The sequence below is a fragment of the Fukomys damarensis genome, unplaced genomic scaffold, assembly GCF_012274545.1.
Source record: "Fukomys damarensis isolate Sample0158 unplaced genomic scaffold, DMR_v1.0_HiC HiC_scaffold_1, whole genome shotgun sequence".
In the NCBI taxonomy this organism is placed as follows: Eukaryota; Metazoa; Chordata; class Mammalia; order Rodentia; family Bathyergidae; genus Fukomys; species Fukomys damarensis.
Genome location: NW_022900913.1, coordinates 29,043,324 through 29,068,373, shown reverse-complemented (window position 1 = coordinate 29,068,373; position 25,050 = coordinate 29,043,324). Strand labels below are relative to the sequence as shown.

Here is a 25,050-nt window from a genome sequence, read left to right as displayed (position 1 = left end):
AAAAAAAAAAAAAAAAAAAAAACCAAAAAAATAACAAACAAATAAAGTGTATATATAGCATGCTGTTTAAAAAAATAAAATAAAAAATAAAAATAAACCATCAGGCAATAATATTAAAGAAAGAAAAACAAGAAACCTAGAATATTTTTTTAAAAAAACAAAAATAAATAAATAAAAATAAAAATGAAAAACATTTCTCAAGCTGCCATTATAATTTAACCACATATGTTTATACATAAATCATTTTTAAATGATGTTTGAATCACCTACTACATGTTGGGCAACTAATAATCTGTCAATAAACAAAAGATGGTGACCCTCATCAGAGTAAAGAGGTACTACAGATTTACACAGGGCAGTTTGAAACATACTATACAAGTTTAATCTAATAGCTTACTTAAAACACCTAAAATAGATTCTCATTATTCATAGCAGTTATGGTCTATAAAGTTCCATGAACAGTTAATTAGCAAATATATGGTTAAGTTACTGTAAACCTCTGGTTACATTTAAATCAATCAGTACATAACTTTGTTTTATGTGTTTGTGTTTAAAGATACCTTGTTTAATATGTATTATTGATTCATAAATGCTGAACTGGCAGCCACAGGCACTACAGCTTATGTCTAAATGAAGCTTATCTAACACATGTATTTTCTCTGTGAGACATGTCACAGCCTTCTTGCCCTTGGAAACGCTAGGCAGCATGACAGCAGTTTAGCACTATGACTAGAAGCCATTTTAAACAACAAAATCACCAACAAAAAGCAAGAAAATAAAAATATAGCCTGATACAGGGCATAAAAAAAACTCTATTACAGTATGAGCACTAAAACAAGTTATGAATTCAAATTTTTGTTCACTCCATTCAAATAAAATGGCCACGAAAATACCCTGAATACTGATTTGAGGATTACAAAAACAACAAAAAAATTAAGTAGGCAAGTTCATAAATATGGAATCTGCAAATACAACAAAGATGGGATTTTTCTCAGACAAATCTCATAAAAGATTTTTATTTAAGCACAAAACATGAGAATTAGTCTACTGGAAGATAATAGGCAAGGATAAAATACATAAAAATCAGAATGAAAAAATGAAGATTCAAAATTCTGCATCAATAATATCCACTCATACTTTAAAATGTGTGGGGCCAGGAATTTAGCTCAGTGGTGTCACCATCTGCCTTGTAAGCACAAAGTACCAAGTTCAATCCCCGGTATCAATCACTCACTCAATAAATAAAATAAAAATATGTGAATCAACTGTATTATTGTTCCCCATCCATTCACAGGCTTGTCCAGGACACTGCAGTCCCTGATTCCATCAGCAATCAGGACTCATTTCTCTACTGACGTTGGCCATGGCCATAGGGTTTGATTTAGCAGATGCAATGTTAGTGAACATGATATAAGCAGAGGCTTAAAATGTACTTCCAGAATTGGGGTTTCCTTATCTTTATGTCGTCCTTATGAAAAAAATCACGCATTCAAGAAGTCTATTGGTCTAGGAAGGAACAGACACATGGATGATACCTATACTCACTCTCTGTGCAGCTTAGAGCCACACCCAGCCAAGAACAACCAACCCACAGACATGCTAGCAACAACAAATAACTGTTGCTCCAAGCTGTGGGAGCCTGGCTGAACCAGAGCGACTCCATCTTGATCAGCAAACAACCTAGAGACTGTCGCTCCCCCTCCATCCCTTACAGGATAACTAATGATTAATTGTGAATTGTTAGGTGGCTGTTTTGAAGTAGCTAGGAAACTAGGTAGAAACTGTAGTGAACACAGAGACCCAAGGCAGGTCACGCCACTCCTTGCATGCCTGTAGTCTGAATGTTCTGAACTTTATGATGATCTAGGTTGCAAATGGAACAATGGATAATCACTCTGCTGATCATTAGTACATGACGACCACTAGCTCAGATCAACTGACTCTTTGCCTTTGTCCTTTTCCTGTAAGTTTTAAGTGTAAACCCCCCTTTTCAGCCCTATATAAAATGGCCTCTGTTTCTTAGCTGGCCGCCTCTCTGAGCTACTTGGCTTGGGGAGTGCCGTCTGGCCAGACTAATAAAGGTCTATTAGCCAACTTGCCTGGTGTGTTCCTTCCTGGGTGACTCTCGCTATCGGACAAGCTCCTGGAGCCTCGCTGAGCTGCTGAGCCCAGCATCGTGAAGGCCTCTTGGCTGTTCACGCTCCAGGAGTAAAAGTGAGACACGAGTCTTACATCTTGGAGGCCCCAGCGAGATCCCCAGGTGGGAACTGTAAATCCGGCCGAGATTCTCTGTCGCAAGACAAGCTCCTGGAGCCTCGCTGAGCTGCTGAGCCCAGCATCGTGAAGGCCTCTTGGCTGTTCACACTCCAGGAGTAAAAGTGAGACACGAGTCTTACACAAGCCATAAATTGTACAGTGTTTTTGTAGCTACAATTAACTAAAATATCAAAAATACTAATAGATTAATTTTATTATTTATTTATTTATTTATTTTGGTACCAGGGATCGAACTCGGGTCCTTGCGCTTACAAGGCATGCGGCAGAACCACTGAGCTAAATCCCTGGCCCATAATACATTAATTTTAAAACATCATTATTCTATTAAAAATCTTTATTCAAAACAGTTGATGAAACTCTCTTTTCCTCTTGTCCTAGACTATAGAACAGAGCAGCTATATACATTGTGTTTTCAAAGCTAGCTGTATCATTTCCCATCCCACATGATCTTCTACAGTTTGACCTTGCCATTTAACCATCAAATGGTATAATCTATCTCTCATTCCCCTAAATTTGGGCTAGCTCTGCCTTACTGTATAAGAACTGAAGCCAGACATTAAGAAATCCATGGTTTACATGTTTGTTTTTCATGGAACCCAGCCATTCAGCAAGAGGTCAAACTCAGATTTCTGGAAAGATGGTGGAGTGGTGAACAGCAGAGAAAGAGCATTGCAAAGATTTGGTGTCCAGGCACTAGAGTATAGCAACATGAGGAATACAAAAAAAGGAAGTAGGTCCTGGAAACCCAAAAAGGATATGAATTAGAATTGAAGCCTATGGGGAGAGCAAGGAGATATGTCAAAGAATGAGGTGGCAAACTGTGCTTTCTCCCTGAGCCCTGACTCATTGCATGGGAGTAGGAGCTCAAACCTGCAGATGCACAGTGACCACTGGTGACCAGAGAGTCCTCCACAGAGAAAAGCATCAGTGGAACAGTGCAGTAGATTCAGCAGACTGCAGTGACTGGTGAGTTATTCAGGTTCGGACATACCCCAGGAGATGGTGAATGGGTGGTAGACTTCTTAGACAGGGGCCAAATGAGCTTGGAACTCAGAACAGTGGCAGGCTGGCTCCATTGGGGTGAGTTGGAACCAAGTTGAAGCTTGCAAGAGGTCAAGTTCAAGCTGGCAAGAGGCACATGGAGTGTTGCAGGCTCAACAAATCAAGTTCCAGCCTCACAGCCAGAAACCAGCCTGAGTTTCAGAACTAAAGATACAGACTTGCTGGGATTATCCATTACCCCACCATAAATTGGCAGCTGGCTTGCTGGGATTAATCAATAGGGATCTGGACTGTGTCTGTCCACTTGGTCTACCAATGACAGAAAAGACATGTCTTGAAGTGTATTTTTTTCTTCTGTTTTTATATTCTTGTTTTTGTTTTGCTTGTTTGTTTTTGTTTTTTACATGAGTGTAAACAGTTTCCAGGGTTTTTGTTGTTGTTGTTGTTGTTTTGTTCTGTTCTTTTTACTTCTTCCTTCTCTATCCCCCCACTCTGTCTTCTTCACCAAAGTTTACATAATCTTCTTTTGTTCTCCAGCCTTCATTTTAGTCTCTTCCTCTCTATTTCTCGATTTTTTTCCTGCAACCCCTTTTAAATTTTCTCCTCTGAGGGTAAAATTGCCATACTGAGGGCATAGTTATTGTATACAATTTACCAAATTGTTTTTATTACATAACTACAAATCTAGTTCATATGGTTAAAGGTGGAAAATGGTTAAAGGTTAGTACAGTTTGTCATGTTCTAGGCTGTGTTTGATGCTACTGTTATTGCTGATTGTACTAATTTTGCCAAGTGTTCTAATCGATTGTTCTTCCTGGCATGCCAAAACAGACTGACAAAGAGTCATAAACAATACTGTGGGCAGTACCAAACAACCAAGGGGTAGGCCAAATAGCAACTTCTCATCCCCAATAAATTGAAGAGGTAGGATCTTGCAACAGACTCGAAACCCAACAGCCAACCATACGGGGAAGACCTCACCGAGAAGCAATCATTTCCAAAGGTCTCTAAATACTAGCAATACAACTACTTGCCATAAGCAATTCAAAAGCATCAAGAAAGGAATTGAACTAAGAAAAAGAAAAGGAAGGAAGAAAAGTTCTAGAACACAATCAAATCATTAATTATCTCAGATAACTACAGAGATGGTGACTATAATGAAAGACATAGTGACTGTGGAGCAGATATAGTTGAAAAATAAATAGAGGAGATTAGGAAAATGAAACAGATTCAGATATCCAAGAGATTAAAAATCCCATTAAAAGTATATGCAGTTGGGCCAGGAATTTAGCTCAGTAGTTCCGCCACCTTCCTCACAAGCACAAGGACCCGAGTTCGATCCCCAGTACCAAAAAAAAAAAGTATATGCAGCAAAGTGAGCCAATGTGAGGAGACAATATCAGATATAGAAAATAGGATTGCAATTAACAATCACAAGAGTAAAGATTTCTTAAAAATTGCAAAGAACCATGAAAAATTAATCCAACAGTTGCTAGATGATGCAAAGAAGAATAATATGAGATTGATTGGAGTGAATGAAAAAGCAGGAGACAGAGAAAACAATGTAAAAACCTGTTCATGGCAGTAATGGCAGAAAATTTCTCAATTGGAGAAAAAGAATTTAATACATAAAAAAGTGAGGCAAATTGAACTCCAATTAGCTATGATCAAAAAAAAAAAAAAAAAAAAAAAAAAAAAAAAAAACAAAACCAAGCACCAGCAAAAAAAAAAAAAAAAAAGAAAAGAAAAGAAAGAAACTACACCAAGGCACCAAGGCATATAATAGTCAAGATTCCAGATATCTGACACAAGAACAGTATATTAAAAGCCATTAGAGAAAAAAACATCACTAATAAAGGAAAGTCCACCAGGATCAGACTCTTCAACCCAACCTGCAAGTCAAGAAGAGCTTGGAGTCAAGTATTTTAAGTCATAAACAAAAACAACCTCCAATCCAGATTGATGTACCCTGAAAAACTCTTTCAAAATTGATAGCGAAATAAGATATTTCCATAATACAGAACACCTGATGAAATTCATGACCACCAAACGAACACTCCAAAATGTTCTGAAAGGACATTCTAGAAAGAGACAATGAGGCCTATAACTACATGAACTCTAACAGAATAAATCTACCAGGCAAGGTAAGCAATTAAACAGAGAGGGTAAAAAAGGAATCCAACAACAGAAAAATAAAATAGCAAGTATAAGTCAACACATATCACTTATAACTATATATATAAACCAATATAAACCATTGCCATTCACCAAACAAAGGAAATTGACTGAGGGTTGGGGATTTAGATCAGTGGTTCCAATGCCTGCCTCACAAGCACAAGGACCTGAGTTCAATCCCCAGTACCAAAAAAAAAAAAAAAGAAAAAAGAAATTGACTGGCAAAATGGATCAAGAAGCAAGATCCTAACAATATGCTGCATATAAGAAACACATTTAATTCAAAAAAATTCACAGACTGAAAGTCAAAGGACAGAAAACAATACCCCATGCCACAAGAACCTGGAAAAATGCAGCGGCATCTATTCTATTTGCACACAAAGTGGATTTCAAGGCAAGACTAATTAAGAGACAAGGTCACAACATCCTTAAAAAGGAACGATCCCAGAAGAAGAGATAACAATCATATGCATCAAATATGAGTGCACCCAACTATATAAAACAAACATTAATGAACGTGAAAAATCAAATAAGCACTAATACAGCTGTAATGGGGGCCCTTGATACCCCAATGTCACAAATAAACAGATCAATTAGACAAAAAAATTAATGAAAAACTATCAGAACTAAACCAACCTTTTGAAGAAATGGAATTAGTAGATGTCTACAAAGTGTTCCACTCCACAACATCTGAATACATATTCTTCTCTGCTGCACGTGGCACATTCTCAAAAAGAAACAACATACGAGAAACATACATGCTTAAGTAAATGCAAAGGAACTGAAATTATCCCATGCATATTGCTGGACCACAGTGGAATGAAACTGGAAATCAATGGCAAAAAAACAAAAAAAACTTCATAGAACTTCATAGAAAACACAAGGAAATTAATAACATCCTCCTGAACAAGCAATGGGTCACATATGAAATTAAAGAAGAAAATAGAAAGTTCCTACAATTAAACAATAGTGCCAATACAAAATAATACAAGTTTTAGAACACAATGAAAGCAGTCCTACAAGGGAAATTTAAAGCGGTGATTTCTCATATCAGAAAAACAGAGCAGGTTCAAATAACCTAATACTGAACCTTACGTTACTAGCAAAAGAAGAGCACATCAAGCCCAAAGCTCATATGAGGAAGATCACAGCAGAAATTAATGCAATGGAGACTAAGAAAACAATATAAAGAATCAATTTAAAAAAGAGTTGGCTCTTTGAAAGATTAAATAAAATTGACAATCACTTAACCAAACTTACCAAAAAAAAAAAGAAAGAAAAAATTCAAATCTATTCAATTAGGAATGAAAAGGATGAAATCACAACAGACCTTGCAGAAATTGATAAGATCATCAGTACCCACTCAAGAATCTATATTCTTAATAAAATGAAAAACACAGAAGAAATGCACAGATTATTAGATACATATGAACGAGTAAAGCTGAATCAGGAAGATATAAAAAGTCTAAATAAATGAATATCAGTCAATGAAATTGAAGATGTAATTAAAAACCTATCACCGGGCGTGGTGGCGCATGCCTGCAATCCCAGCACTCTGGAGGCTGAGGCAGGAGGATAGCTGTGAGTTCAAGACCAGCCTGGACTACATAGTGAGATGCAGGTCAGTTTCAACTACACAGTGAGACCCTGTCTCAAAAAAACAAACAAACAAACAAAAACCTGTCAACAACAAAAGCCCAGGCCCTGAAAGATTCACTGCTGAATTCTACAAAAAATTTAGAGCAGACCTAATGCCTCTATTTCTCAAACTTTTTAATTAAATTGGAAGGGAAGCATACTCCCAAATTCATCCTGAAAGTAAAGCATTACCCTGATACCAAAACCAGAGAAGGATCCAACCAAAAAAGGAAACTACAGGCTAATCTCCCTAATGAATAAAAACACAAAAATCCTAAGTAAGATACTGGCAAACAAAATGAAGCAAATCATCAAGAAGGTTATATACCATGACCAAGTAGGATTCACCTAGGGATGCAGGGATGGTCAATAAATGTAAGATACCATATTATCAGAACCAAGGGCAAAAACCATATGATCACCTCAATAGATGCAGAAAAAGTGTTTGACAAAGTCTAACACCCATTCATGACAAAAATCCTACAGAAAATTAGAACAGATGGTCTTTATCTCAATCTAATAAAAGCCATCTATAACAATTTAACAGCCAACATTATACTAAATGAACAAAAACTGAAACCTTTCCCTCTAAAATCAGGAACTAGACAAGGATGTTCATGTCACCACTAGTTCTGGAAATGCTAGCCAGAGCAACTAGACAAAAGAAAGAAACATTTATTTGTGGATATGATACTCTACATAGAGGAGTTCAAAAATTCCACCAAAACACTTCTAGATTTAATAACCAAATTCAATGGCATAGCTGGATACAAAGTCAACATTCAAAAATCAAGAGCATTTCTGTATACACATAACAAACTCACTGAGAGAGAAATTAAAGAAAAACACTTTTCACAATAGCATCCAAAAAATTAAATACTTAGGAATCAATCTGACAAAGGAAGTAAAAGACCTTTATAGAGAAAACAACAGTACTCTGAAAAAGAGATCAAAGAGGATATCAGAAAATAAAAAGATATCCCTAGCTCTTGGGAAGGAAGAAACAATATAGTGAAATGGCCACACTTACAAAATTGTTACACAGATTTAATGCATTACCAATCAAAATACTAGTAACATAGCTCACAGAATTAGAAAAAAAAATCCTAAAATTCATTTGGAACCAGAAGAAACCTAGAATATCAAAAGCAATTCTGGGCAAGGCAGGGGGCATCACAAAACCCAACTTGAAATTGTTCTATAAACCTACTATGTTAAAAACAGCATGATTGTGAAGAAAAAAACAAAAAACAAAACAGACCTGAGGATCGGTGGAACAGATTGGAAGATGCAGAAACAATTTCAAACATACGGAGCCAAACACCTTCACTGGAAGAAAGATAGCCTCTTTAATAAACAGTGCTGGAAAAACTGGCTTTGCACACACCTAAAATCAAAACTAGACCCATTATCTTTGACCATGCACTAAATTAAAATAAATATAGATCAAAGTCTAAATATTAAAACAGAAATACTAAATATGCTGTGAGATAGAATAGATGAAACTCTTGAAGACACTGATGTAGGCTAAGACTTTTTGAACAAAACCCTGATCATACAGGAAATAATCAAAGAATCAACAATTGGAATTTCATCCTATTAAAAAGCTTTTGCACAGCAAATGAAACCATCATCAGAATGAAGAGACAGCCCATGCATAAGAAAAAAATTTTGCTAGCTGTTCCTCAGACAAAGGACTAATATCTGGAATATATTAAGAACTTAAAAAAATTTAAAGACCCAGTCCAAAAATGGGCACCTGAAATGAACAGACATTTCCCAGATAAAGAAGTAGAAATTGCCAATAAATATACGAAGAAATATTCAACATCACTGGTTATTCCAGAGATGCAAATGAAAACAAGGCTGAGATTCCACCTCACTCCAGAAATAATGGTAATTGTCAAGAAATCAGCCAGCAACAAATGCTGGTGAGGCTGTGGGGAAAAAGAAACTCTTTTCCACTACAGACTGGTGCAATCACTGCAGATGTCAGTGTGGAGATTTCCTCAGAAAACTTCAACTAAAGTTGCCATTCAACTGAGCCATTCCCCTTCTTGGTATCTTCCAGAAAGAATTAAAAGCATCATACCACAGCAGTATATACACACCCATGTTTATAGTGGCACAGTTTGTAATAGCTAAATCTTGGAAACAGACCAAAAGCCCATCAACCAATAAATGGATAAAGATGCAGGGTTTTTTTTTTAATACAGTGGAGTACTACTCTGTCATGAAGGATAAGCTCGAGACATTCCTAGCTAAACGGATGTACTCAAAGACCATACTCTTAAGTGATATATGTTGGACACACATGTTTAAATACTGCCTTGTTTCTCTGGTGTGAGAAATTACAAGTGTAAATAAGAACCAAAATATACAACAGATATTGGGAAATGGGAAGAAAATGTTCAAATGAGAAGCGGAGCAAGGGAGGAGAGGGGGGAAAGAAATGAAGGGACAAGAGGAGAGAATAGAAGGAAATATGGAAACAAACATTTTGTAAATAAAGAGGGGGAGACAGGCTGAAGGGAAGAGAGGATGGGAAAATAAAGAATAAGCAAGATATATCCTGTACACATATAAATTCCCTGAGGAATGCTATCATTATGTATATCTAAATTGCACCAATAAATATATTGCTTCAAAAAAGACAAAAGTCAAATTCCACTAAGACCACCACACTCTGAGAAGGCCTAAATTAGACAAGTAGAAAGAATAACAAGAACAAGGAGAGCTTTCAAATACAATAGAAGGGCAGTTATAGGTAGAGAAGAGGCAAATAGGGAGAGGTGCCATGGGATATGCTCTCACTGTAACCAACTGAGTGAGGCCAATTTGGACCTTATATCTGTCATAGTTCATAAATTCTACCTCCCACCTCACGCTATAGGAAACCAAAGAACATTCCACTCAACCCATATAATTATAAGAAATAAATTGTTATTGTTTTCAGATTCTTACTTTCAGAATGAATCAGTACATAACTCACGTTGCCAATAAATATGTGCTCAATTGAATTCATTAAAATGTTCTTTTAAAGCTTACCTTGGTGTTGGCCATGTCTACAATATACTGGTCTCCCTTTATACATTCCATTACTTCAAAACCATCTCGGTCAATCACCTTGGCCTGTGAGCTTCCAGATACAACAAGAATCATATCTCCCGTGTTACTGTACTGTAATGACTTGATCTGATGGCTATGCAAAGAAAAGAAAATAATCTAGTGAGACACTCAGTATACTGTTTACAGTAAGACCTCCACTTACAAAGGAGTTCCATTCCAGGACAGTGTTCATAAATCAGATCTGTTTGTAGGTCTAATAAAGTCAGTCTTTACATCTTTGACAAATACATACAATGTAAAGCATAAAAAATACACAAATTTTATAAATAAATTATTATTACTTTTACAGTTACCTTAAAATGGTACCACAACTCACATATACGGGATTGCCTGGAGTGACCGGACAAGAGGAGGATTATTAACTGGAGGAGGGAGAGGAGGGTGGGTGGAAGATGGTGGAGCTGAAGGATCTTCAGCAATAGGAGATGGAGGGCAAGACAGAATTTCACTCACATCTGATGTTGATGACACAAGTTTTTTAATGGATTTAATTCTGTCTACCCTCCTGAAAAACCAACCTGGTGATGTCTGAGTGGTAGCTCTTTTTTCTCATTATAGATGACTCTGTAGCCCAGGGTAGCACTCTGAAGGGCTGCTGCAACCTTTGTGTATCATTCTACATTGAGGACCTATACCTCAAAAACTAACTACCTCTTTAAGTAAAGAAAATCCCCTTGTCATTTCCTGTGTTATGAATCTCTTTGGTTCTTCAATTACATCTTCCTCTTGGCTCTCATCTTTCTACTGGGCCTCTAATTCCAACAGGTTATTAAGAAGCTTCTTGTATTGCACAGCACATGAGTTCAATGCAGTCATCCTCTTGTAGATCTAGCTCCAGCTTCTTGCTACAGGTCATTAACTTGTTGAAGATGCTTTTGGACTTCTTATCCATCTTCCAAAGTCCATGAATTTCATGAACAAACTGTGGACAAAGGTTCTTCCAAACCTGCAATAAATGTGTACCTGGAATTTTCCCGACATGGATAGAGCAGAACAAAAAGTACAGGAGTTGACAATAAAGTCAAAAATCCCCCAAATAAGGTGATATAAATCACAGAGGGGTGCTGAAGCCACTGAAGGGACTCTGGTTTTTACTTCCTCTGAATGAAATGAGAGGAAACCCACTGGAGAGTGCTGAACTGAGGAATTACAAAATCTGGCCTACTCTGTACAGAACTACTTGCTTGTGCCTGGACCATTTTGCACTCTCAAGAAATCTATGGATTCCTTCTAAATGTATTTTTAAATGCATAAAAAATATTAGGCATAGAGTAGAAAATAGTTATATGGAAATAATTATAATTTTTTTCAGTTTGTGACACAACATGTAACAATATGCACTACTGCATTAAGTAAGTAGGCCTGGAAGCAGTCTAATAACAGGTGTCATTTCCAACAGTGAAGATTATGAATACTATTTCAATTTATTTTCAACAATGGTCATGTGATATAATGTCATCTGAAATTAACAGGTAGAGCTGTGATTTTGTTGCTACTTTTGTAATTAAATGAGGTACTACATTTCAGTTATAAATTACTAAACAGAAAAATGTTTTACCTAATTTCACAGAAACTGGGAGATCCAGATGTTGAAATTACAAGCCATGGAATTTTAAATAGCTATGAGTTAAAAGTTAAATAATAAGGTTTAGATAACTTATACCCAGAACTGGAAATCATTAAAAATGCAAAAATTTTGGAGTCGAAAATAAATGAAATTTAGAACTGATTATTATGAGTTTCCCAGTAGAGAATTAGAAGTTTGGAAAAAATTTCTAGATTGAAACATGGTAAGAAAAATATTGGAAAATATATAAAAACACACACATACTCAAAGATACAAGTGAAATATGGCAAAAATTGTCCTCACATTGGAATTAAAAGGTGAAGAAGAGAGAAGAGGTAACTATCAAAATTTTTAGAATGATGACAACAGATATTACAGTACTCAGAGATCCAAGAAGTACTACAAACCCAAAGAGGAGACCTGAAAATTATCCCTAGATGCACTGCAGTAAAAACTGCTAAAAGTCAGAACAAAATATACCTAAAAGCAAAAAAGAAAAGACCGGTGACTTTTAGACAGAAGCAGCAAGAGCCAGACAACAAGACAGTAACTCCAAGACTCTGAGTAAAAATACCGCCCAGCTAAAATTACAGAAACACATAAACTAAAGGCTAAGAAAAGATGTTTTCAAGAAACATTAAAAGTAGCCAGATATGGGGACACTGGTCTGTAATCCCAGCCCTAGGGAGAATGAGGCAGAAGGATCATTGAGAGGTCAAGGCCAGCCTGAATTGCATAGCAAGACTCTGTCTCCAAAAAAAAAAAAGAACTTAGAGAATTTGTTAGCAGCCACTTTACTTTAAAGGAAATATTATAGGGAATTCTTCAGGTATTAATAAAAGCACAGCCAGGCATGGTGGCACATGCTTATAATCTCAGCACTTGGGAGGCTGAGGCAGAAGGACTGCTGTGCGTTGAGGCCAGCCTGAGCTACATAGTAGGTTAAGGCCTGCTTGAATCACATAGCAAGACCCTATCTCAAAAGAGAAAAGGGGAGGAGGGGGAGGGAGGGAGAGGGAGGGGGGGCACAGTGTAAAAGTAGGATATGGAGAACATCAGAAAGGGAGAATATATAATGCACAAGGACTGTCTTATTAGTGTCAATAATAACGTCTGATGGGGTTAAATGCATATACAAATGCATGCACCAAAACAAAAAGAAAAATATGAAAACAATTGCAAACAGTTAAATGTAATAAATGTTCCAAGAGCCTTGCACTGACTGGGAAGTAATAATGGCTAATTTTTTTTTTTTTTTTTTTTTTGGTACCGGTGCTCGACCTCTGGCCCTTGCATTTGCAAGGCAGGCACCAGAACTATTGAGCTAAATCCCCAGCCAACAATGGCTAATTTATATTGCCCTTTTCCTGAGTCTACTTTAAGAACATAGGTTGCAATTTTTAGGTTAACAACTAAAAATGCTAAAGGACAATAAACTAAAAAACTAATTCAAGACAAACATACTATTAAAAAATTAACGCAAAAATGCAAAGACAAGAAAGTATTGTAAAGGATCGGGGATTTAGCTCAGTGGTGCTGCTGCCTGCCTTGCAAGTATAAGGTCCCAAGTCCAATCCCTGGTAACAAAAACATAAGAAAGTAAAAACAAGTATTTTACAAATACTAAAGCTGATGCAACTTGTATATTAGACAGAAGAGACTTTAAAGCAAGGAGCACTGCTGGTGAAACAAATGACAAAAGGAATCCACTAGGAAGATAACAATTACCTTTAATAATTATAAGTATATTTTCCCCATTCTCCTGCCCTCCCTTCAATTCCTCCATGCCTCCCTATTTACAAAAACTTTGTTTCCATTTTTTCCTTTTCTCATATTTATTCCTTTTCCTTCTTTCCTTTCTTCTCATTTCCCCTTCCCCTTTGGACCTTTTCTTCCTATTTCAAATTACCTATTATACATTTTGTCCTTACACAATAAGAACCAAGATATGTCATGAAAAGGTACAAATTCCCAATGATGAACACCATCATACTGTATACCTAAAATGTACCAATTAACTTAATAAAAATAAATAAAACACAAAAACCAAAAAAAATTAAAAATTAATAATTGTAAACATACTGACAAACAATTGTAAGTATACTTGACCCAAGCATGTCTTTCTTCTACGACCCAATCATCAGTCTCTCAATCCCATCAAATGGACAATATTAACTGCCCCCCCACCAATAAAACGGTTAAATTAAAGAGACTGACAATAGCAAATGTTATGCAGAACATAGAGCAATTAGAAACTAAAATATCTTCCTAAAATACTATTAGAAATAAGAAAGGGGACCACAGAGAAGGAAAGGTAGAATACATGCCATGACCTAGCAATTATACTCCCAATTATGTACCAAGAAAAACACAATTGAGTGTTCCAAAAGACAACTACAAGAGTATTTACAGAAGTATTCATAAGAACCAAAACTGGAAACAATTCAAATGTACAAAGGCACAAAATAGGTAATTGCATATTCATACAGTACAGCAGTATATTGCCATTAAAATAAGAAAATTTCTATTACACACTCATGGATAAAACTTACAAATATGATCAAGTAAAAGAAGTCAGACAAAAATATGTTACATTTCTTCACCCTAAAATACAGGCAAAAGTAATCTACAGAGCCAGGATGAAGAGGACAAGAGTAATAGCTAGGGAATAAGATTCAGGTGTTGGTAATACCATAAAATAGCTCTTTGATCTGGGTAGTGAATAAGGGGTATGTTCATTTCATGAATAGTTCTCAAGGTATAACCTTAAGATCAATGAATTTTCTAAATATCATGCTTTAACTTAAATACTATAAAAATGACAGATATACAAGGTAATTTTATATTAAGGCCCCTAAAAGTTCACCAAGAAGGACAAATAAGGACACCATCATATTTTACAGTATAATTTAATCTCTAAATGCTAAAATGGTCTCAGAATAAACTAAAAACGCAATATTACAAATAATACTTCTTACAGGTTTATTTGTTTTGGTATATAAATGAGCATAACTTAGTTTTTATGAATTATGCAAAAAAATTCTATTTACGCCGGGCATGGTGGTGCACACCTGTAATCCTTGCACTCAGGAGGCTGAGGCAGGAGGATCGTTGTGAGTTCAAGACCAGCCTAGGCTACATAGTGAGTTCCAGGTCAGTCTCAACTACATAGTGAGACCCTGTCTCAAAAATAACAAACAAACAAAAAATTCTATTTATCCATTACTAAATTCACTGTACATTTTATACTACTACATGGTGAACTTTTATTCATTAAAAAATAATTTAATCAAAGCAGAAGAATGTTCATTACAAGAACAGGAAACATAAACATTACCAAATATTGGGAAGCACAAAAAGGTTCAGAAATAGAAAGCTATTAGGGTTGACGTTGTGGTTTTGCCAAATAACAAATAGCAGAAAAAAAGTCGTTTACCTTAGGAAGTATTTATTTACTTAAGTCTTTGTTTAAAGGTCAAATAAGGTCATAGGGTACACTTGGAAAAGCTTTTCAAACTATGCCTCACAAAAAGTCTTCTTTATTCAGCAGCATTAGTAATATGACAACTGCTCTGATGACCCAAGGAAGAACTCCAGCAACTACCCTTTAATATCTGTTGCTCCCAACTCTGTTTTGCCATTATATGACTCAAATATTCTGTCTCTGCTTCTCTTACTCCCAGTTAATTTTCGTCTGCTCCCAATATTTATTTAAGCTTTCTGATGCCTTGTGGCTTCAATTCCATGAGAGTTACTCACACTTTCTGTCTTTTCTCTTTGCTTCCACTGCTGTCTGCTTCCTTACCAATGTACTGCACATTCAAATAGGCTTAATCGTTAGACAATGTGGGAGACCAGAGTTAGCAAAAGCACAGCCATTTTTTATACCTCAGTAAGCTAGTCTATTGAAAAGGTGCTTTGCGTATAGAGCCTATTGCCACTCCAACTATGGCCATAAGGTATGCATGAAACATACATAAATTCCATGCTTCATGTTGGTCCCACCTCTAATAGATCTAGTTGGGTAAGTATATAAAAATGTTCCAAAAGAATTCTCGGCCTGTAGTTACCTCCATGTGGCAGGAATATGTATAATTTGAAATAGAATATGTGTGGGGGAGATAATTAGATTATTTAAGGAAAAATAAATTATATATAATTTTAAACAAAATAAATTCTCACAAAACTCGAAATTATTGGGATTGTAAAATGTAAAAAAATCTACCCTCTGAGACAAAGAAAGCTATCACATCAACAATGATAGGATTCTGCCACTATTTATTACAGACTGAATGCTTATGTCCACCTAAATTCAGGTGTGAAGACCTAACCCCCAATGTGATATATAGCATTAGGAAAATTTTGGCAAGTAATTAGGTACGGATGAGGTTATGAGGGTGGAGCCCTTAGGATGAGATCAATTCCCTTATAAATGGAGGAAGAGAAAATAGAGCTGTTTATCTTCCTTTCTCATGAGGACAGAGCAAAAAGATGGTCATCGGCAAATGAGGATGCAGGCCCTCACAAAGACACAATGTGTGAGCATTTTGATCTTGGACTTCCAGCTTCCAGCAGTGTGAGAAATGCAGAGCAGAGGCAGAGCAGACTTCACAAAACTCTTAAGGGTCCTAAGATTTTCAGGACAGTAAATGAACACTGGCTTCAATTTAGAGTTAGGAAATGCATTAACACCTAACAAGAGAGTGAGGCTGTTCTTGGAAGTGTTAAGACACTGACTTCTCCTCTCTAGCTATGTGAGTCCTAGGTACTATCTTCATTGAATGTTTGAAAATAAACAGTTGTAAACTGTTGCTTAATGAAACCATCTACATCTATTGTCTTAACTTTATCTTCTGGATAACTTGCTACAGCTTCTACATCACACTTGCCATTTGACCTTTCACCTTAATATTATGTAATTCTTTCTTTAAAGTTCACAGGTCAACCTCTGTCAGCTTCAAACTTCTTCTGCAGCTTCTCTCTGCCTTAACAGAACTGAAGAGAGTTAGGGCTCTGCTCTGAATCAGGCTTTGGCTTAAGGGAATGCTGTAGCTGGTATGAGCTGTATACAGACCACTAAAACTTTATCCATATCAACAATATGGCTGTTGTGCTTTCTTATCATTTGTGTGTTCACTGAAATAGCACCTTCGATTTCCCTCAAGAATTTTTCCTTTATATTTACAACTTGGTCCACTGTTTTGCATAAGAGGTGTAGCTTTCACACTTTTGGGTTTTGATATATCTTTAGCATTTCTAGCTTTTCAAGTGAGAGACCTGTAGCTCTTCCTTTCACTTACTTCAATACTCAGAGATCACAGTAAGGGTACTAATTTCAATGTTGTGCTTCAAGGCATAGGGAGGCCCCAGAAGAGGTGAAACAAAAACCAGCCAGTGAGTCAAAGAGAATACACAGCATTTATTGTTTAGGTTCACTATCTTATATAATAGCAGTTCACAGCACCCCAAAATAATTAGATCACAAAGATCACTGATCTGAGATCATTAGAACAGATATAATAATAATGAAAGAGCATGAAGTATTTCAAGAATCAGCAAAATGTGACCAAAAAACAAGTGAGAACATGCTGTTGGAAAAAAAGTGCCAATGAGAAAATGGAAATAAAGTGTTTGTAAATGGGGAGGGGAAGAGGGGGTGAAGGGAGGGCAAGGACAAGGGGAAAAAATGAGAACCAAGACCTGTCATGTCAAGATCCCAATAAGGAATGTAACTGTACTGTATACCTAAAATGTACCAATAAACTCAATTTAAAAAAAAAAAAAAAAGTGCCCAAAGTCTTATCAACACAGGATTACAAGGAATCAATATGCAAAAATAAATGCAGTATCTATGAAGCACAATAAAGCCAAGTGCAATTGTATGAGTCAACTTTTCATCTCTGGGACACAATATTGGACATGCACATCTTAAGGAGGAGATGGTTTATTTAGGTCACAGTTTCAGAGGTTTAGTTTATGGTCAACTAACTCCAAAGCAGAAATATCATGGCAGAAGGGTGTGATGCAGAAAAACTGTTCAGTTCACGGCAGAAGGAAGTGCCAGAGACAAGACTCTAAAGTCATACCTCCATGACCCACTTAGACACATCCAGAAGTGCACTTTGCTAATCTCCTAGGTGGGTGTCACACCAATCAAACTGACAATTAAGCTTAACTAACATAGCAACATAAAGTCCTGGGCCTCAGGTAGTTTGTTATAGTGACAGAAAACAGAGTACACAGCAACTGAGGAACTTAATTTTTAATTTCACTTAAATTTATATAATAACTTGTGGTCAGTGGCTAGTATATCAAATCATGCATCTATAGATAATATGAAATATATATGAAGTGGTCTCAACTTTGGAGCAACGAAAGATTTTTATTGCTTCATAATAGAGATGAAAAAATAAATTTTGGGTAAATATTCTTAAAAATAAGACCTAATAAAATCTATAAAAATCCATTTGGACAATAATGGTACCAGTACTAAAAAAGTTGACACCCTAGGGCCAGACAAGGTGGTGCATGCCTGTAATTCTGGCACTCAGAAAGTTGAGGCAGGAGGATGGCTACAAGTTCAAGGTCACAGTAGACTAGATAGTGAGTTAAAGGCCAGCCTGAACAAAATAGCAAAAGCCTGTCGCACAAAAGTTTACAACCTAAATATGACTTTCAGTCATAAAATACAGACATGAATATTGAAGTAAGCTCAAGAAAAATTTTCTTTTCCAAAATGTTCCAATACTAGGAGAACAAACAGAGTAATCAAAGCCTCAAGTATAAAATTTCTCTATCAAAAATAAAGTCAAACTTTTCTTTTTTTTTTGGTACTGGAGATCAAACTCAGGACCTTGCACTTGCGAGGCAGGCATGGCATCAATAAACTAAATCCCTGGCCCAAAGTCAAACATTTTTTAAAGCAGTCTTCATATCTCTGTTATGAATGTAAATTGGGGGTAAAAAAAGTCAATTAAATTTCTTGGTTTGATTAATCTCAAAATAAAACAAGCATGACTTTAATAAAATTTTAGGCTATTTAGTCCATTTACGGTTTAAGTTTATAACTTCAAAGCTGATAAAGAGATTTTTTTAAAAATACTAACATGACAATGTTGCCTTCTAGAAACAAAATATATAGGAAAATTAGAGTTCTTGTCTATTTAGACCTAAACGAAGTTATTCTTTCTGGCTGGTTCCCAAATTCAAATCAAATACTTATCAGTGAAACTTTTTCTGCCACCCACTAGCTAGAAACTGCTGCTCCAAATTTATTTTGACCATTTCTCCTAAAATGTTGAAATTGTAGCTGTTTTTAAAATATTCTTCAAAAGAACATTTTTTAATATACTAATTCAGAAGGCAGAGACTATTCAAAGATCCTGGAGGCTCTGGGATTAAAATGAGTGACAATGTGAGGCATTTCACCGCAGCATCCAAAATTAACTTGCCAAGGCACACAAAGTAAAGCTCCAGACCAGATGCCCATAAGAAGACTAAAAGAGTGAAGGTGAAGCTACTGAGCAGGACCTTCAAAACCAAAAAGTATTTTTAGTCTCATGGAAGCCTTTGTAAAATCCTGAAAAAGAATAAGGTCCTTAGCAAAATTCTAACCAAGATTACAATTTTTTTTCCCCCTTTGGAGACAGGGTCTTACTATGTAGTTCTGGGTGGCCTTGAACTTACTATGTCGCCCAGGCAGGCCTTTGAACTCACCGGGATCCCCCTGCCTCTGCCTTCTGAGTGCTGGGATTACAGTCATGTACCACTATACCAGGCCAGGATCACAAATTTAGATGTATCTCTTTACGAGGTACTATAAAATTACATGTTTAACTGTGCCAGGTGTCCATTTGTCTGTGTGTCTCCCAGCTTCAAATTAACTCTTCACCACTGCCTGCTCTGCAAAAATGGATTTAGGCCCCTTAAATATTTTTCTTTCACTCTCTAGCATGATATAGGTATTGTCCTTAGAAGGTGTTGGTTGAAAAGACTTTGCATGATTAAGTGCCTTTCCCTCTAGAGTCTAGTATACTCCTCCTAGCAGGCTTCTGTACTAATATCTACAGCTTTTTCAGTGTCCAGCTCCAAAAGGATGCTCAGTTTCCTTCAATGTCAGGCTCCTGAAGTGTACAGTATTCAGCAGCACTACAGCTTCCCCAGCACCTCCTTCAGGCAGTCTTAGAGCACAGTAACTCTGGTGGGACAGATTGCAGGCAACTTTTACCATCACAGCACCACTGCCATTTCTCTTCATTCAGTGAGCCACAGCCATGCTCTCAGAAAATGCCTGGAAAAAGCAATGAGACTCTTCCTTGGATGCTATGTCTCATCCCCAGAGGTATGGGATGCTTCTTTTATCTGATGTGTCTTTATTTTTTAGGGTTCTCTTTACTTTTTTTAGCAGATAATCTCTCATTATTCCAAATTCCTATTACAGTTAATAATTTTTATATTAAATTTTTTCTGTTTAAATTACATGTGATTTCTCTATCTTCATCAAACCCTGACTGACAGATCAAATTTCAGGCAATCAATCGGGAATTTAAAAGATTATAGCCCATTTAGCCCAACTTTCTTTCTTTCTTTCTTTCTTTATTTATTTATTTGGTACCGGGGATTGAACTCGGGTCCTTGCGCTTGCAAGGCAGTCCACCGAACCGCTGAGCTAAATCCCCAGCCCTGTCAACTTTATTTTTATATGTGAACAGAATTAGAAAGTTCAGGCTGCCTAAATGAGGACTTTAAAATAATAGAACAAACTAGTAAGTACACAAATATATCTTTATTAATGGGACTCCCATTTTGGGGAAGTGTTAATTTTCTTTATCATTCATAAGAGATCAAATACTATAAGTGATTACTGTCTTTTCTAGTAATGTTTATTTTAAAGAAAAATGAAAATGTAAAAAGCAAAATTTAAGAAGAGGGAACAGAAGGAGTCGATGGTCCACTTCTCTAGTGATTGCTCTATCACATTACTCCATTTACACTTAGAAACAAACCTAAAATCTCAGCAATCCCAAACTACTATTTACTTTGGTTTTTAGCCATACAGGAAAATTTTTATCATTTTCCCTCACTCTCATTTTTTATATGCTCTCTGCAGTTCACTTCGCCAACACTGAAATGTTCAGCATCAAGCTTACCATTCCTTTTCCACTTTGCTCTTAATTCTGCTAGCCAGAGAGAGTTAAAAGGACAGGATTAAGATTCATTAGACATGGTTCTAAGAAGAATTAAAGGGCTTGTTCAAGGACCATAACATCTGCTCAAATTCCTGCCTAAACAACCAAGATTCCAATCAAAGAGAAGAGAGGGAAAGCCAGTCAGAGTAAACTGAAGTCAGTGAGTGTTCTCTCAGGCAGTAACCCTGACACCAGAGAGAGGCTTAGTAACATTGCACAATTCTTTCTGTGAAGTTATTCATGGGGCAAATGGGAGTACATGAGTGGAAGAAGAGGGAAGTAGCAAGGTAAAGATTGAGGATCCTTTAAAGAAGTTTTCGCCTGGCTAACAAAACAAGCTGGGACACGCAAGGCAGATAAACACAGCTGTTTGGGGCTGTCACTTGGGACTCAGGAGCCAAGGTGTCCCACTGTAATGAAAAGTGCACCACAGTGTGAGTCAAGTGTCTGGGGATCCAATCCTCTCTCTGCTAACTAGCTGTGTGATGAAGAACAAGCCTTTCAACTTCACTAAACTCCCTCTCCTTATTTTAGAGAAAATTGGTTGATGGGATAAAATGGCAGTACTGCACAGAAGTGCTCTTGAGCCAAGAGTTCACACACTCATTGTATAACTTTGCTGAGTCTTGATTTCCCCCACCGAAAAAATAGGAGAATAATACTTAACTTATAGAATTGGGATTAAGGGTTAAAAAATAATACCCATTAAAGCACAGTACCTGAAACAAAGAGTTACACTCGTTTTATTTTGTATTTCCAAGGTCTAAAATAATTTGAGAGGTATAAAATCTTGAGGGCCAAATGTAATGCTATCTTAAATTCACTACAAGTTAGTTTGGCATCTATTTTAATTATTACTAATCAATACAGTCAAAATAAATGTTCTTACATATTTTCTGATATTCTATATCCACTCAAAAACCTCAAGTACCATGTCAAATATGAATACTACAATCTTGGAAAGACAATAATGATTAAAGAAAATTCAGTTTTGATTTGTATAGTATCTTCCTATAGTATAATCACTCCTCAAAATCCATGGAGAGATTACTCCAGCACCACCTTCAGATGGTTACTAAAATCTGCCCATGTCCTAGCCCCTTATATAAACAACACAGTTTTGGCATATAATCTGCAGATATCCCTCTGTATGCTTTACTTCTAGATTACTTATAATACTAATACAAATGTGATAAAAAATAGTTGTTATACCTTATTATTTAGAAAATAATAAGGAAAAGAGACTATTTTCTTGTTTACTACAGATACTTTTCTTCAAATATTTTTGGTCTGCAATTATTATATCTATGGATATAGGACCCTCAGATGCAAGAGAATAGGCCAAGAATGCAAGGTATATGTATAGCCATCAGGTTTTTATACAGAATATGATAAAATGGTAATATACTCCAAGCCAAAATGTTCAGGTACATCAATATTTTAGATTTTAAATTTAAGAACATATATCTCATGCAAAATCAAGAAATTTCACCTTGTTTAATATACTAAAGTAAGCAAGCTAGAAGTCAATTTAGGAACTCAAGCTAAATCCACAGAAAATTTTTGTCAAGGACTATATATAATTGTACTTAAATCAGTCTATAATATTTTCTTTCCATTAAAATGTGTATTTCTTTAGAATTATGAAAAATCAAGGGAACTAAACAGAAATATCACAAAAGTACAAATAACAAACAAGTACATAAAAAGTATTCAACATCTTTAGCTATCATGGAAATGCAAATCAAAACAACACTGAGAGTCCATCTCTTCTCAGAACACTCATCAAAACTACAAACAGGATGGCCGGGGATTTAGCTCAGTGGTTTGGTGGCCTGCCTTGCAAGCACAAGGACCCGAGTTCAATCCCTGGTACCAAAAAAAAAAAAAAAAACACTACAAACAAACACTCGTTAAATGCTGGTGAGGATGTAGTAGAAAAATGAACACTTCTTCATTGCTAGTGGAAGTGCAAATTAGTATCACCACTATAAAAAGTCAATATAGAGAGGTTCCTTTAAAAAAAATAGAGCTAACCCTAAGTAAAAAGAGTAAAAAAGGGAAAAGAAAAAAATGTGAGAGAATGAAAAGATGATAATAAAGTGTTTGTAGATGGGGAGGGGAGGAGGGGGTGAAGGGAGGGCAGAGGTAAGGGGAAAAAATGAGAATCAAGACTTGTCATGTAGAGAGGTACAAGATCCCAACAATGAATGTAACTGTACTGTACCCCTAAAATGTACCAATAAACTCAATTAAAGCTGAAAAAAATAAAAATTAAAAAAAATAGAGCTAATATTTGATCTAGCTATACCACTCCTTGGTATATACCCTAAGTAATTAAAGTCAGTATTCCATAGGGATATCTGCAAGCCGATGTTTATTCAGTACAACTCAAAACAGCCAAGATATGGAACCAATCCATGTGCCCATTAATGGGTGTATAAAGAAAATATGGATATATGCACAGTGAAAATGGAATATTATTCAGCCATAAAGAATGAAATTTTTCCATTTGCAGGAAAATAAATGGATGTGGAGAACATTGTGTTGAGCTAAGTAAGCCAGACTCAAAAGAATAAACATTTTACTTTCTCCCTAATATGCAAAAATCTAAAAAATAATAATAATAATATTAAGATAGAAGGGAGACTGTTATTAGATGCAGTCCTTCTGTGTCACTGTGCTGCTAGTGGTGACTGTTTTTCTAAAAGAAATCTGTAAAGAGGTTCTTATAACTGAAAAACTCTAGCCAGTGATCTACTGTTTGTAGCTTTTCTGTAAAAATATTCTAAAATTTAAAGTTTACTGAAGTCTTGAAGTAGAAATTGTCAATATGGCCTTGATACTTAAACACAGATATACAAATGAAGGCATGAATATACATATATCTCTACATTTTCTATTTCTTTCCACTGAGAAAGTCAAGAATCAATGATACTTCAGTGTCAATGGGCACACCTATCATCCAAATTTGGTTTGTAAATACCATTCCCCCAAAAAGAGAGCTCCTTGGGAAAGTGCTAATTCTGGAACTTGGAAAGAAATCTACCAGGAAGCCTACAACATGCTGTACAGAAACTAAGTAAGCTTTCAAAAACAAAAAAAGGTCATGTCAAAATTATATAGCAATTAGAGACTGCCACTGGCCAAATCTGGGACAATTTAAACATCAAAAAAGAATAATGACTGCAATTGACTGAAACACATGAAAACTGAAATTATGATAAATAGTGACACTGAAAAAAGAGAGCCAAGAAAAGGAAAGAAAAAGCATCACAACCAATAAGAGGAACAACTCATTTATCACCAAGAACACTTAAACTGAAAATGGATAATCAAAATGAAACAGCTAAGTATTTATCCTTTGTTTCCCGAAGGAATTATATTTAAGATTATTTCTGTATTAATATCAGTAATAAGAAAAGCTCTTCTATTAGAAGAATTCCAGTAAAAAAATGTAAATACAATAACCAAATTAGAAAATTACCAATTTGTAACTCAATAAAATAAATGATTCATCAGGTAAGAATCAAAAATGAGGGATAAACCTATTAAGTGAAAGAATGACAAATATCTGGATATTGACAAGTAACCAAGTTATTTCTCCACAAAGTTTTTGTCTAAGTATAAAGTACTCATATTACAGTAGAAAAATTATATGGAATCAACTTAATCTAGGGTCTATCTTAATTTCTAGCCACTAAATAATGGAACAACTTGACAATACATGCCACTTAATACAACAAAAAATGCAGTATGATTAAGCCTTTGATCTCCTCTACACCGTACTAAAAAAGAGATAAACAAGTTAAATGAAACTATAAAGGATCAATATTCTAGATAAGATATAGTCAAATTTAGAAATAAGGGCATGACTAGTAGTAGCCCCATGTCGAGTCCTACTTAGCTAACACAATGCCAGCTGGCCATATTTGGACAGTGTAGCATGGCTCACTACTTGCATAGTGGCTTACCATATATCATACACAAGAATATGCTCAGTGGTGCTATGCCTGCCTCGCAAGCACAAGGTCCTGCGTTCGAGCCTTGATGCCGCAAAAAAAAAAAAAAAAA

The 25,050-nt window shown here is 35.8% G+C and overlaps 1 protein-coding gene across 1 annotated transcript in view; it reads right to left on the bottom strand.

Moving 5' to 3' along the window:
- Positions 1-9,752: 9,752 nt before the first annotated feature.
- LOC117285224 (WD repeat-containing protein 70-like) overlaps positions 9,753-25,050 on the bottom strand; it is a 76,015-nt gene continuing 60,717 nt past the window's right edge. The window contains exons 8-9 of the mRNA XM_033761197.1: positions 10,141-10,294; positions 9,753-9,788 (exon numbers count right to left, since the gene is read on the bottom strand). Coding sequence (XP_033617088.1) covers positions 9,753-9,788; positions 10,141-10,294 — 190 coding nt within the window. The remainder of the gene's footprint in view (positions 9,789-10,140; positions 10,295-25,050) is intronic.